The 12,448-nt window shown below is 37.5% G+C and overlaps 1 protein-coding gene across 1 annotated transcript in view; it reads right to left on the bottom strand.

Moving 5' to 3' along the window:
* Positions 1-1,162: 1,162 nt before the first annotated feature.
* LOC110541778 (vomeronasal type-2 receptor 116-like) overlaps positions 1,163-12,448 on the bottom strand; it is a 63,111-nt gene continuing 51,825 nt past the window's right edge. Inside the window, 1 exon segment of the mRNA XM_060370101.1 lies at positions 1,163-2,085. Coding sequence (XP_060226084.1) covers positions 1,163-2,085 — 923 coding nt within the window.

Below are 12,448 nucleotides of genomic sequence, written 5' to 3'. Positions count from 1 at the left end.
TTTGGAAGAAGTGTGTCACTGTGGGGCCTGGCTTTAAGGTGTCCTCTGCCCAGTGTGGAAACAGTCTCTTCCTGGCTGCCTTCAGAAGACAGTCTTTTTCTGCTTGTTTTGAGATCAAGATGTAGAATTGTAGCACCAAGTCTGACTATATGCTTCCATGCTTCCAACCAAGATGATAACACACTAAAGGTCTGAAACTGTAAGCCATCCCAACCATGTTTTTCTTATAAAAGTTGCCATGGTCATGGTGTCTTTAGACATCAATGGAAACCTTACTAAAACACATCATTTCTTATATTTTTGGTTGTGCATTTAGGCTTTAATGCAAAACAGATGCTAAAACAGCCAAACATTGGGCAGAGCACAGGGAGCCTTGTAGAAGAATGGGGACAAGAATTAGACCCAGATGTGACAGGAGCTCCACATGAAGACCAAGAGAGCCAACTAACCGGGGTCCAGGGATCTTACAGAGACTGATGCACCAACAAATGACCATGCATGGACTTGACCTAGGCCTCCTATACATACGTAGCAGAAGGGTATCTTGGCATTCATGTAGGTGCCTCCTAGAAAATGGAGGGGGAGATGTTTCTAACATGGAATCTGTGACCTGCTTTTTGAACACTTCTCCCTGGCAGAACTGCCTTGCCAGGCCACAGAGGAAGAAGATGTGTTCAGTACTGACGTGACTGGACATGTGGGCTGGTGAGTAAGAGACTCTCCTTTTCAGAGTAGTAGTGGAGGAAGTATAGAGGAAATATGGAGAGAGGGTGAGACCAGGAGGAAAAGAGGGAGGGCCTGAAATCAGGATGTAAAATGAATATATGAAGAAATACATAGTAAAAGGCACGATATTTCCAGAAATACAGTCAGAATTACCTTTGATCAATTATTTATGTTGATTCAAAAAAACCTATGATCTCTTCCAGTAATTATTCACACAGATTCCTATAAATTAACTGACAAAATGTGAGTAAACAGAAAACATAAAACAAGAAGAGAATGTAATGTTCTTAAGATTACTACACAAACACAGCATTACAGCAAAAATGTTCTTTAATACTTTAATTGTGTTTGGAAACAGCATATTGAAATGTATTATTTATAGGTTAGAACAGTCAAGTGTTGTTATTGGGCTTTGTTGTAGTATTAATTGTATGATTTAAATTTTAAGGATGTGTCAGGGATGATTTGTACTCTTGAACTTTTGTAAAATGTTTCTATCTGGTCTTAACAAAATAATATAGCACTTGGGAAGAAAGATGCAGCCTAGAAGGCCTGCACTAGAGGCCAAGATGGAGAAGACCTCCACAGCCACCATGATTTTCCCCTTAGTGCTGTGGTAGACCGGAAGGAAGGTGAGCCAGACAGTGCAGAACATCAGCATGCTGAAGGTCAGGAACTTGGCTTCATTGAAGGTGTCAGGCAGATTCCTGCCCAGGAAAGCCACGATGAAGCTTGCTATGGCCAGACAGCCCAGGTACCCCAGCACACAGTAGAAGGCTGTGATTGAGCCCTTGTTGCATACAATGATGATGTGGCCATGTTCAGAGTGTGCATCTCTCTCCACAAAGGGCGGAGACATTCCCAGCCAGATTCCACAGAGAATAAGTTGAAAAATGGAACAGATAGGAATGATGACTTTGGGTGTCCCAGATAACAGCAGTCCTTTCACCCTTCTTCCTGGGGCAGTCAAGTGAAAAGCCAGAAGCACAGTAATCGTTTTGGCCAAAACACTGGAAACAGCCACAGTGAACAGAATCCCAAAGGTAATCTGCTGCAGGAGACATCTGGCTGTGCTTGGATGTCCAATAAAGAGCAGAGAGCAGAGAAAACAAAGGAAAAGAGAAACAAGCAGGATGTAGCTGAGAGTGCAGTTATTGGCCTTCACAATGGGAGTGTGTTGGTTTTTCAAAAAGATCCTGAGAAGAAGAGCTGTTAATGCAGATAAACACAGGGCCACGCAGGCCAGTGCCATCCCTAATGGGTCTGTATAAGCCAGAAATGTCACAGCTTTGGGGAAGCAGTGACTTCTCTCTATGTTGGCATATTGATCGTCTGGACACATCACACATTGATCTAGATCTGAGATGGAAAACAAAATGTTATCAGTGTAATTTTCCTTTTTTTCTGCTATTTATGGAAATCCTTAAACAAATGTTTTGAAGGTTCCTAAAACTTTCCTTTTTTGTGCGTCACAGCAAATCAATTGGGTCGATTGACAACATGTATTGAAATCATTTTCTATTAAATTTATGATGATGGCAGAACCATTAAATACTCATTATTTTTGTTTTTCACACATGTTTAAAAGAACTGTTTTGTTTTATCTTGAAAGAAAGCAAAAAAAAACCTTTCATAATTGTGTGCAAGAATGTAGAATTGGAGATTCATAAAAGCTTGAATTTAATGTACACAGAAAAACCTTGTATATTTCAAGGTCACAAATGAAGCTTGTTCCTTACTAGTGAAGTCTGTCCACCTCATTGATGATTCCCTGTGAATATTTATACACACAGCAACAGGGCAAAAGTATTATACATAAAATATATAGCTTGTTACAGTTAATAATTATACAAATGAAGGTATAAAACTCATGACAAAATAGCACCACAATGGTCAGTTTTAATACCATAATCATGAGGTGTATCTGTTCACATTTTGACTTATGGAGCACATACTTTTGCATATTCGAATTGGTTCAACCTTTACAAGCATCTGTCTATGTAAGTGCACAGAACAGTTATGAACTGAAAGAGAAAACTTCATGAAAGACAGCCTCTAACCTTCCCAAAGCGTAGATATGATACCTAAAGTGGTAAAAGAATATAATTTTATTGTATTTGTTTCATTCTACTGGGATACAGGTTTGTATTTTGGTTACATTTCAATAAATAAAATAAATTTTATTTATTAATAATAAAAATTTCTATCTCACAATACATTCCAATCACAGTTTCTCCTTACTCTACTATTCTTGGCTGTCCTGCTTTTCCTCTCCCACAGATTCACTTCCCTTCTATTTTATCTTCAGAAAAGAGCAGGCATCCAAGAGACAGCAGCCAAACAGGAAATACAATAAAACATGTCAAAGCCCTCACATAGTTTCTGGACAAGGTAACCCAATAAGAGAAAAAGAGTCTCAAGAGCAGAGAAGAGAGTCAGAGATACACCCTCCACCTACAAAATACCAAGCTAATAGCCATAAAATGTATACAAAGAACCTTGTATAGACCCATTCAGGCCAATTGCTTGAAATTTCAGTCTCTGTGAGCACATGTCCCTGCTGAGTTGATTCAGTGAGCTGTGTTCTACTGATGTCCTCCATCCCCTCTGACTCCTGCAGTCTTTCCTCTTCCATTTACACGGAGTTCCCAATCTCTGTGGGATGGGAATGGAGAACTCCAACTTAGGATCGTATTGCATAATATCTGTCTGTGGGCCTCTCTACCCACTTGTATCTGTTGCTGGAGAAAGACTCTGTGATGATGCTTGAAAAAGGCATTATCTGAATGTAGAGGAATATTATTAGGCATTTCTTTATTGACTGTGATAGAGGGCTGTGTGGGTGTGTGTGAGTATGTGTGCTAGTCATGTTTGGTTCCACCTTAGGTCTCTGGGTTATCCAGTCTTTTGCTCCTGGACATCCGACAGTGTAGCGCGTGGGCTCCCTCCTGTAGAATTGGCCTTAATTTAATCCAAACATTGGTTGGCCACTCCCAGAAGTTCTGCACCACCATCAAACTATCACGTCTTTCAGGCATGATTGTAGACAGGTTGTTGGTGAGGTTTTTGTTTCTGCTGGGTTAGTGTCAAGGTTGGCCTTCATTGCACCTTTATGCACCGAGAGACTAGAAGTGATATGTTCATGCCTGTACGTGTTTGACTTCTCTATGTGCAATGAGATGGGTAAATGTTGTCCTCTGCAACCTGGCCCCACTCTTGGTTTTCAGAGAGCAACCTCTATCCTAGTGTCAGCCTGGGTTTTTTAATGATCTGCATGAAATCTAAATCAAAACTCAATCAACTGTGAAGACGTTCCATCACTGGGAGACTTGCCTGGCTACAAATGTTGGCCAGTTCAGTCTCCACATTCTCCATTAATAGCAGTCCTTCTCTAAGTTCAGTCTCATAGATTCTAGGAAGATCATAATGTGCTAAGATTTCACACTAGCCCCAAATAGTCCCAACTCCATCTTTCTGTCCATAGACTCACTCTCTCCACACCACCTGATAACTCTTGCTCTACTCCCCACCTGCACACAGTCTTTGAACCTTTGAACCTATTATATTTTCTCATTTCAGAAAAATCCTCACTACTCCCCTTTGACCCTCCACTTTACCTAAGTGGATCTGTAGATTGTAACTTGATCATTTACTCAACAGCTAATTTACATATATAAGATAATCCATACTATATTTTTCTTTCCAAGTCTGGGTAAGCTCACGTGTATAAGATTGTCTAGTTGTATATATTTGCCTGTAATTTTATTTTAAATTTAATCTTATTTTTTATTATGAGTTACATTTTATTAACTCTGTATCTCAGCTGTATCCCACTGTATCCCTATCACTTATTCCCTCCAACTTAATGGCTCAACTGTTATTAACTCTGTATCTCAGCTGTATCCCACTGTATCCCTATCCCTTATTCCCTCCAACTTAATGGCTCAACTGAAAGCCCTAGAAAAAAAAAAGAAGCAAATACACAGGAGAGGAGCAGATGGCTGGAAATAATCAAACTCTGGGCTGAAATCAATCAATTGGAAACAAAACAATTCATAGAATCAATGAAACCAACAGCTGGTTCTTTGAGAAAATCAACAAGCTAGACAAATCTTTAGCCAAACTAACTAAAAGGCAGAGAGAAACTATTCAAATCAGTAAAATCAGAAATGAAAAGAGGGGCATAACTACAGACACTGAGGAAAGCCAAACAATCATTAGGTCCTACTACAAAATCCTATATGCCACGAAATTCGAAAATCTAAAAGAAATAGACAATTTTCTTGATAGGTTCCGTCTACTAAGATTAAGTCAAGTTCAGGTAGAAAGATTGAATAGTCCTATATCCCCCAAGGAAATAGAAGCTGTGATCAACAGTCTCCCTTCCAAAAAAATCCCTGAGCCCGATGGATTCAGTGCAGAATTCTACCAGACCTTCAAAGAAGTGCTAACTCCATTTCTCTCCAAACTATTCCACAAAATAGAAACAGAAGAAACATTATCAAACTCATTCTATGAAGCCACGGTCACCTTGATACTTAAACCACACAAAGACTTAACAAAAAAAGAGAACTTCAGATCTATCTCTCTTATGAACTTTGATGCAAAAATACTCAATAAAATACTTGCAAACCTAATCCAAGAACACATCAAAGATATCATCCACCATGACCAAGTAGGCTTCATCCCAGGCATGCAGGGCTGGATCAATATATGGATATCCATCGATGCAATCCTCCACATAAACAAACTGAAGGAGAAAAACCACATGATCAATTCCTTAGATGCCAAAAAAGCATTTGACAATGTCCAACACCCATTCATGTTTAATGTCTTGGAGAGATGAGAGATACAAGGCACATACCTAAACATTGTAAAGTCAATATACAGCAAGCCTATAGCCAACATCAAACTCAATGGAGAGAAACTTAAGTCAATCCCACTGAAATCAGGGACAAGACATGGCTGCCCACTCTCTCCATACCTCTTCAACATAGTACTTGAAGTCCTAGCCAGAGCAATAAGACAACTAAAGGAGATGAAGCGGAATACCAATTGGAAAGGAAGAGGCCAAAGTGTCACTATTTACCTGTAAATTTTATGATGTTCTTTTTAAAACTCTAATATTACATTTTGTAAATGTACTACATTTTCTTTATCTGTTTTTCAATTAAAAGCTATCTAGGACAACCTAAATGTTCAACTCCTTAGTCACCAAAGAATGTTAATCAAAATGATGCTGAGATTACATTTTCTAACCATCAGAATAGCCAAGACCAAAAACTCAGGTGCAAACACATGCTGGGTAGGATATGGAATAAGGGGAACACTCCTCCATTGCTGGTTGGAGTTAAAACTCATACAACCACTTTAGAAATCAATTTGCTAGTTACTAAGAAAATTAGGAATAGTTCTATTTCAAGGCAAAGTTATACCAACTCCTTGGCATATATCTAAAATATTCACTGACATACCACAGGATACTAGCTCAACTATGTTCATAGCAGATTTATTTGTAATAGCCAGAAACTGAATAAAAAACCTAGGTGTCTTTCAACTGAAGAATGGATAAAGAAGATATGGTGCATTTACACAATGTAATACTAATAAATTATTAAAAACAAGGACATCATGAAATTTGGAGGAAAATAAGTGAAACTAGAAAATATCATCCTGAGTAAGGTAACCAAACACCCCTCCCCCCCACAAAAAACATTCTCGGTATGTACTCATTTATAAGTGGATATTAGCCATAAGAAAAGATAATCATGCTACAATGCACAGACCCAAAGAAACCAAGTAACAAGGAGGGGTCAATGGATGATGCTTGAATCTACTCAGAATGGGGAAATAGAAGAGGCATTGGAGGTGGAGGAAGGGAGGAAACTGGGTAGGAAAGGGGATTGGGAGGGAATCAGAGATGGGGATTAGAAGTAGGAAGAAGTGGGGAGAAGGGACATGGTGAGAGAAAGGAAATAAGAGGTGGGGGGCCAACTCTGGGAACTTGCCAGAGACCTGGGATAAGTGAAGCCTCAGAAAGTCTAGGGGATCACTCTAAGCTGAAACTCCTCACAGCAGGCATGGCCACCTCCTATAGCTAGGAAGGGCTTCCAGTGGAGGGATAAGGACACCAATCCAGCCTCAAAACCTTTGCTCCCAGACCGGTGCAAAGTACAAGATGTGCAGGGACAAAGATGAACAAAGTTGGAGGAAATGACCAACCCAAACCCCTACTTGAAACCTATACCAGGGGAGAATCCTAATCCCTGACACAATCAATGTTACTCTGCTATGTTGGTAAACAGGAGCTTAGCATAACTTCTCTGAGAGGTTTCACCCAGCAATTGATAGAAACAGATGAAGAGACCCACAGCCAAACATTAGACAGATCTCAGGGAGTCCAATGAAAGTGTTGGTAGATTGATTGAGAGAACTGAAAGAGTCAAGAACCCCAGAAGTTCTAATCTGGGCCCATGTGGGCTCACAGAGACTGAAACACCAACCAAAGGACAAGCATGGACTGGTACTAGGCCTCCTAAACATATGTAGCAGATGTATAGTTTGGGCTTCATGTTTATCCCCCAACAAATGGAATGGCTGCCAGCTCTGACTCCTACTTTGGATGTCTTGTCTGTCCTCAGTGGGAGAGGACACACCTAGTTCTACAGCTACTTAATGTGCCAGGGTGGGTTAGTACCCATGGGATTCCTTCCCCTTCTCTGAAGAGAAGGAGAGGAGAGAATGAGTGGGAGGATTGAGAAGGTGGACTGGTAGTCGAGGAGGTAGAGCCTGCAATCAGGATTTAATTTAATTAATTAATTAATAGAGGAAAATCAGGTATAAATAAGTGTAAGGACTTCTGTCTGGGGTTTCTATTTGGCTTCATCTACCAGCGTATCTATTTTTATACCAACTCCATGTCGTTTTTGTTACTACCACTTTGTAGTACAGCTCGAAACGAGGAACGGTGATAACCTCTGAAATTTCATTTATTGTTCAGATATTTTTTTTTCATTTTAGCTATCTTGGATTTATTTGACTTTCCAAATAAAGCTGATAATTGTCCTTTGAATGTCTGTAAGTATTTGAGCTGAGATATTGATAAGGGATTGCACTGAATCTGTAGATTGCTTTCTGTAGTATGATCATGTTTATTATGTTAAGTCTACTGATCCAATCTCTGATATCTTTTTCAATTTCTTTCTCAAAAAATTTGAAATTTTTATCACAAAAATATTTCCCTTGCTGTGTTAGGATTACCTTAAGATAATTTATGTTGTTTTTGACTATTGTAAAGGATGTTTTCCAGATTTTTTTCTCAGTCTGTTTGTTACTTGTAATTATAAGGGCACTGATATGAGTTAACCTTTTTCCAGCCAGTTTGCTGAAAATATTTATCATATATATGATTTTTCTAGTGTAGTTTTTAGGGTCACTTATGAATGATATCATGTCATCTGCCAACAGCGATACTTTGACTTCTTCCTTTCCAATTTGTATCCCATTGATGGCTTTTAGTTTCTCATATCTCTAAACAAATCATCAGGTACTAGATTGAATAAATGTGGAAAGCATGGAGAGTCTTGTCTTGTCCATCATTTTAATGGAATTGCTTTGTGTTTCTCTCCATTTAAATTCATGTTGGGTGTAGGCTGTATTAAATTTCCTTTATTATGTTTAGGTATGTCCACTGTATCCCTAGTCTTTCCAGAACTTTTATCATGAAGGGGTATTGGATTTTGGTCAAGAGCTTTTTTTGGCATCTAATAAGATGACCATTTTCTTTTGTTTGTTTTATTTATGTGGCCAATTTCATTTCCTGATTTTTATATTGACCCACCTCTATATCTCTGAGTTAAAGCCCATTTGATCAGGGCGAAAGATCTTTTGGATGTGTTCTTGTATTCAGTTTGGGAGTATTTCATTGCATATATGTGTATCTATTTTCATAAACGAAATTGATCTGTATTCTCTTTCTTGAGTCTTCATGTTGTTTGCTTATCAGCACACCTTTGGCCACATAAAATCAATCACATAATGTTTATTTTGTTTCTACTTTGTGGAATAGCCCTATACCCATTAGTAAAATAGATGCTATCATTAAATTTTCTCAACCAAATACACAAGCCCTGCGACAGTTTATTTGATAGTAAAATTCTACCAACTTTTAAAGAAGAGTTTCAGTTGTTGTTAATATCTAGCTTTAAGCCATGGTGGTCTGACAACAAGCATGGGTTTGTTTATATTTTCTTGTATGCTTTGAGACTTTGCTTTGTATGTGGCAAATTTTGGAGAAAGGTCCATGAGGTGCCGAGAAGAAAGTATATTTTCTTATTCTTGGGTATAATGTTTTGTAAATATGTTAAGTTCACTGGGTTTATAATGTCAACTAACTCCAGTATTCCTCTGTTTTGCTTTTGTCTATACAGCTGTCCCTTGGGGAGATATTGACATCTTCCACCAGTGTGTAAGGATCCCTGTGTGATTTATGCTGTAGTAGTGTTTGTTGTACAATAGTAGATGGCCTTGTGTTTGATGCCTAGATGTATTGCAATGTCATCTTGATGGATATTTTCTTCAATGTACATATAGTGTTCTTCCCCATCTCCTTTGATTGGTTTTGGTTTGAAGTATTTTTTTTTATTAAATTTCTCCACACATTTGCTTTGTAGGTCCACCTGATTGGAATATCTTTTCTAACCCTTTAAACTGTAGTCATGTATAGCCTTGATTTTGATGTTTGTTTCTTATATACAGCAGAAAAATGGTTCCTATTTATGCATCCATTCTGTCAGTGTGTATCGTTTTAATGGAAAATTGAGACCATTTTCACTGAGCAATTTCCATGAACAATGACTGTTAAGTTTTTCTTGTTTTCGTTGTTTTGGTGGTCATGGTGTGTGTGAATAATTGAGTGTTTGTGAATAATGAGTTTATGTTTATTTCCTTTCTTTGTTGATGAAAGACTATGTATTTCTTTTGTTTTCATATGTGTAATTAACTTGTGTGGTTTGTGTTTTTCCTTCGAGAACCTTCTGTAGGGCTGTATTGTAGAAAAATAGTATTTAATTTCGATTTTCCCACAGAATATCTCATTTTCTCCACATATAGTTTTTAAAAATTTTCCTGGGAATAGTAATCTGGGATGGCATCTATAGTCTCTTAGAGTCTGTAGCACTTCTGTCCTTTTTGGCTTTTAAGAATTTACATTGGGAAATCAGGTATAATTATAATAGGTGACATTTTATATGGTACTTTCTTTTTACCTTTGCAGACTTTAATATTTTTGTTCTGTATTTTTAGTCTTTTGATTATTATGTGATGAGGTGACTTTCTTTTCTGATTCAATCTATTTGTTGTTTCATCTACCTTTATAGGCATTTTCATCTTCAAATCAGGAAATTTTTCTTCTATGATTTTGTTGTTATTTTCTGGGCCTTTGATCTGGGATACATTCTTTTCTTCTGTTCCTATTATTTTTAATATAAATATTATTATATTTTTTCTTCATAGTGTCTCATATTTCCTGGATGGTTTGTGTCAAAAATTTTGTAAATATAATATTTTCTTTGATTGTTGTATTCACTTATTTTATTGTTTCTTTTATGACTGAGGTTTTTCTCTTCCATGTCTTTAATTCTGTTGGTGAAGCTTGACTCTGTATTTCCTTCTGGAATTCATGTTTGTATGTCCAGGATTCCTTCAGTTTTTCTTGTCTTTATTGTTTCTATTTCCAATTTTAGGTCTTGAAAATTTTTGTTTCCTTTTATAATTTCTTCATTTCATTTATTTTTTTCCTTCAATTGGTTGTGTGTATTTTCCTGGCTTTCTATGAGGAATTGATTCATTTCCTTTTTAAGCACCTCTATCATCTTCATACAGTTGGTTTTAAGGTCTTTTTCTTGTTCTTCCACTGTGATGGAATGTTCACGACCCGGTGGAGTTATATAATTGGGCTCTGGTAGAGATGTATTGCCATTGCTATTGCTGTATTCTTACATTGGCATCTGGGTGTTTGGGCTTCATGTGATTATCCATCTAGGTACTGATTTCCAAGTTTGTCTTGTTTGGGTTGGTGTTTAATTTCCTAGTTTCTGTTTTGTCTATGGATTTTTAAGAATGTGTTCCCTTTTCCTAGCCTGCTTGACTGCTGTGTTCAAAAGTTGGTGGAGGCTGGGGGAAGGGGACACAAGGGAGAGATGGTGTAAGGGATCAAAAGGATGTTTGGACAGGAGGGAGGGGAAGTTGCAACTGGTGTTCTGTTGCACCACTAGGGAGACCATAAGGACGGGGTCTGAGATAACAGGAGCAGGAAAGTCTACGTGCAATCTATCTGTTCTTCTGCAGGCATTGAATGAGCTTGAGCAGAGAGGTCTAGATTGCATTTTTAGTTTTTCTTTAAGTAACTTCGAGCAATTTTAATAGTTTGCCTATTGAATTCTTCCGTTAGGCAAATCTCCTCTCCATTATTTATCTCTTCTTCATATTTATCTCTAAGTTGTGAGCATGTGTAACTAAACATTTAAAGTTTAATGTGTATTTTAATTGAGATCTTGTATATTCAGCATTTCATTGTATTCATCACATACAATATAAATAGCAAATAAAAGTGAATAGTATCCTCCAGGAAGATCCTCCACTAAATTTTGTAACTAGTTGCTTACTTCGGATTGTGGATTTATGTAATATTAAAATGTGAATAATTACAATTTTGTGGCATTGTTTCAGTATGTGACTATATCTAACTGTTTTGCTGGCAGTAACCACTGGGCTCAGACCCTTAAACCTTCAGAATTGATATTAGGCCTCTTTTCTATATCACATTTTTATCTACCCACCACTTTTTAAACTTCTTATTGAATAGGCTTGGGAAACAGAAGGATATATGAAGTACATATCTCATCATAAATATAAACTTATAATGTCAGCTTCAAAAGCCTCACACTTCAATGACCTTGAGTTTAAAAATACTGAATTTTCCAAGTATTCATTGCAGCTTCCTAAGACTGTACAATCTACAAATTCTTAACTCACCTTCCTAATTCACTTGTGAGCTAGAGATAAACAGAACATACAGCCTGTTCTCTGAAAGTGTGCTGTTCTGGAAAACATTTGGCAATGCAAATCACATGCCATTTAAGTTGACAGCAGCATCTTGAGAATGGGGTCTTCTTAAAGAATTTCATGAGGAACTAAGATAAAGGAGATTCAACCTTCAATCTCAACTGCTTGAGTCATGAAAAAGAATATTGAACATTTTATATCAAACATATAAATATGAGTAAAATGAACTAAGGCACATAATACATTAATGCTTACTTCTTTGTATGGTCTGTTTCAGAGAATATTATTACATGCAGTGCTTGTATAATGACTGAAAAAAATGTGGTTCAGAGAATAGGGAAAGGCTAGGGAGGCAGCTTAATTAAACTGCTTGTAGCAAAAACTTGAAGACCTTATTTCAAACTTTCAGCATTCAAGGAGGAATCAAGGAGTGGTGGCATTCATCCGTATTTCCAAAAAATGGTGTTACAGAGCTAGAGAGAGCTTTGGAGATGAAGATCCAGCTGACCCAGAAAAATCTGTGTGCTACATGTCCACGTAGAGTTAGTGAGTTGTAGTATTTGATCTTGATAAGAAAGCTGTCATTTTTCCTGTTGCTGCTAGGGAGGTTGATGTTGTTCTTAACATCAGACTCCATCCTCATGGCACTTCCACATGG

This window comes from Meriones unguiculatus, chromosome 17, assembly GCF_030254825.1.
Source record: "Meriones unguiculatus strain TT.TT164.6M chromosome 17, Bangor_MerUng_6.1, whole genome shotgun sequence".
Classification (NCBI taxonomy): Eukaryota; Metazoa; Chordata; class Mammalia; order Rodentia; family Muridae; genus Meriones; species Meriones unguiculatus.
The sequence above is the reverse complement of the archived record's forward strand: the minus strand, read 5'-3'. Positions and strand labels throughout refer to the sequence as shown.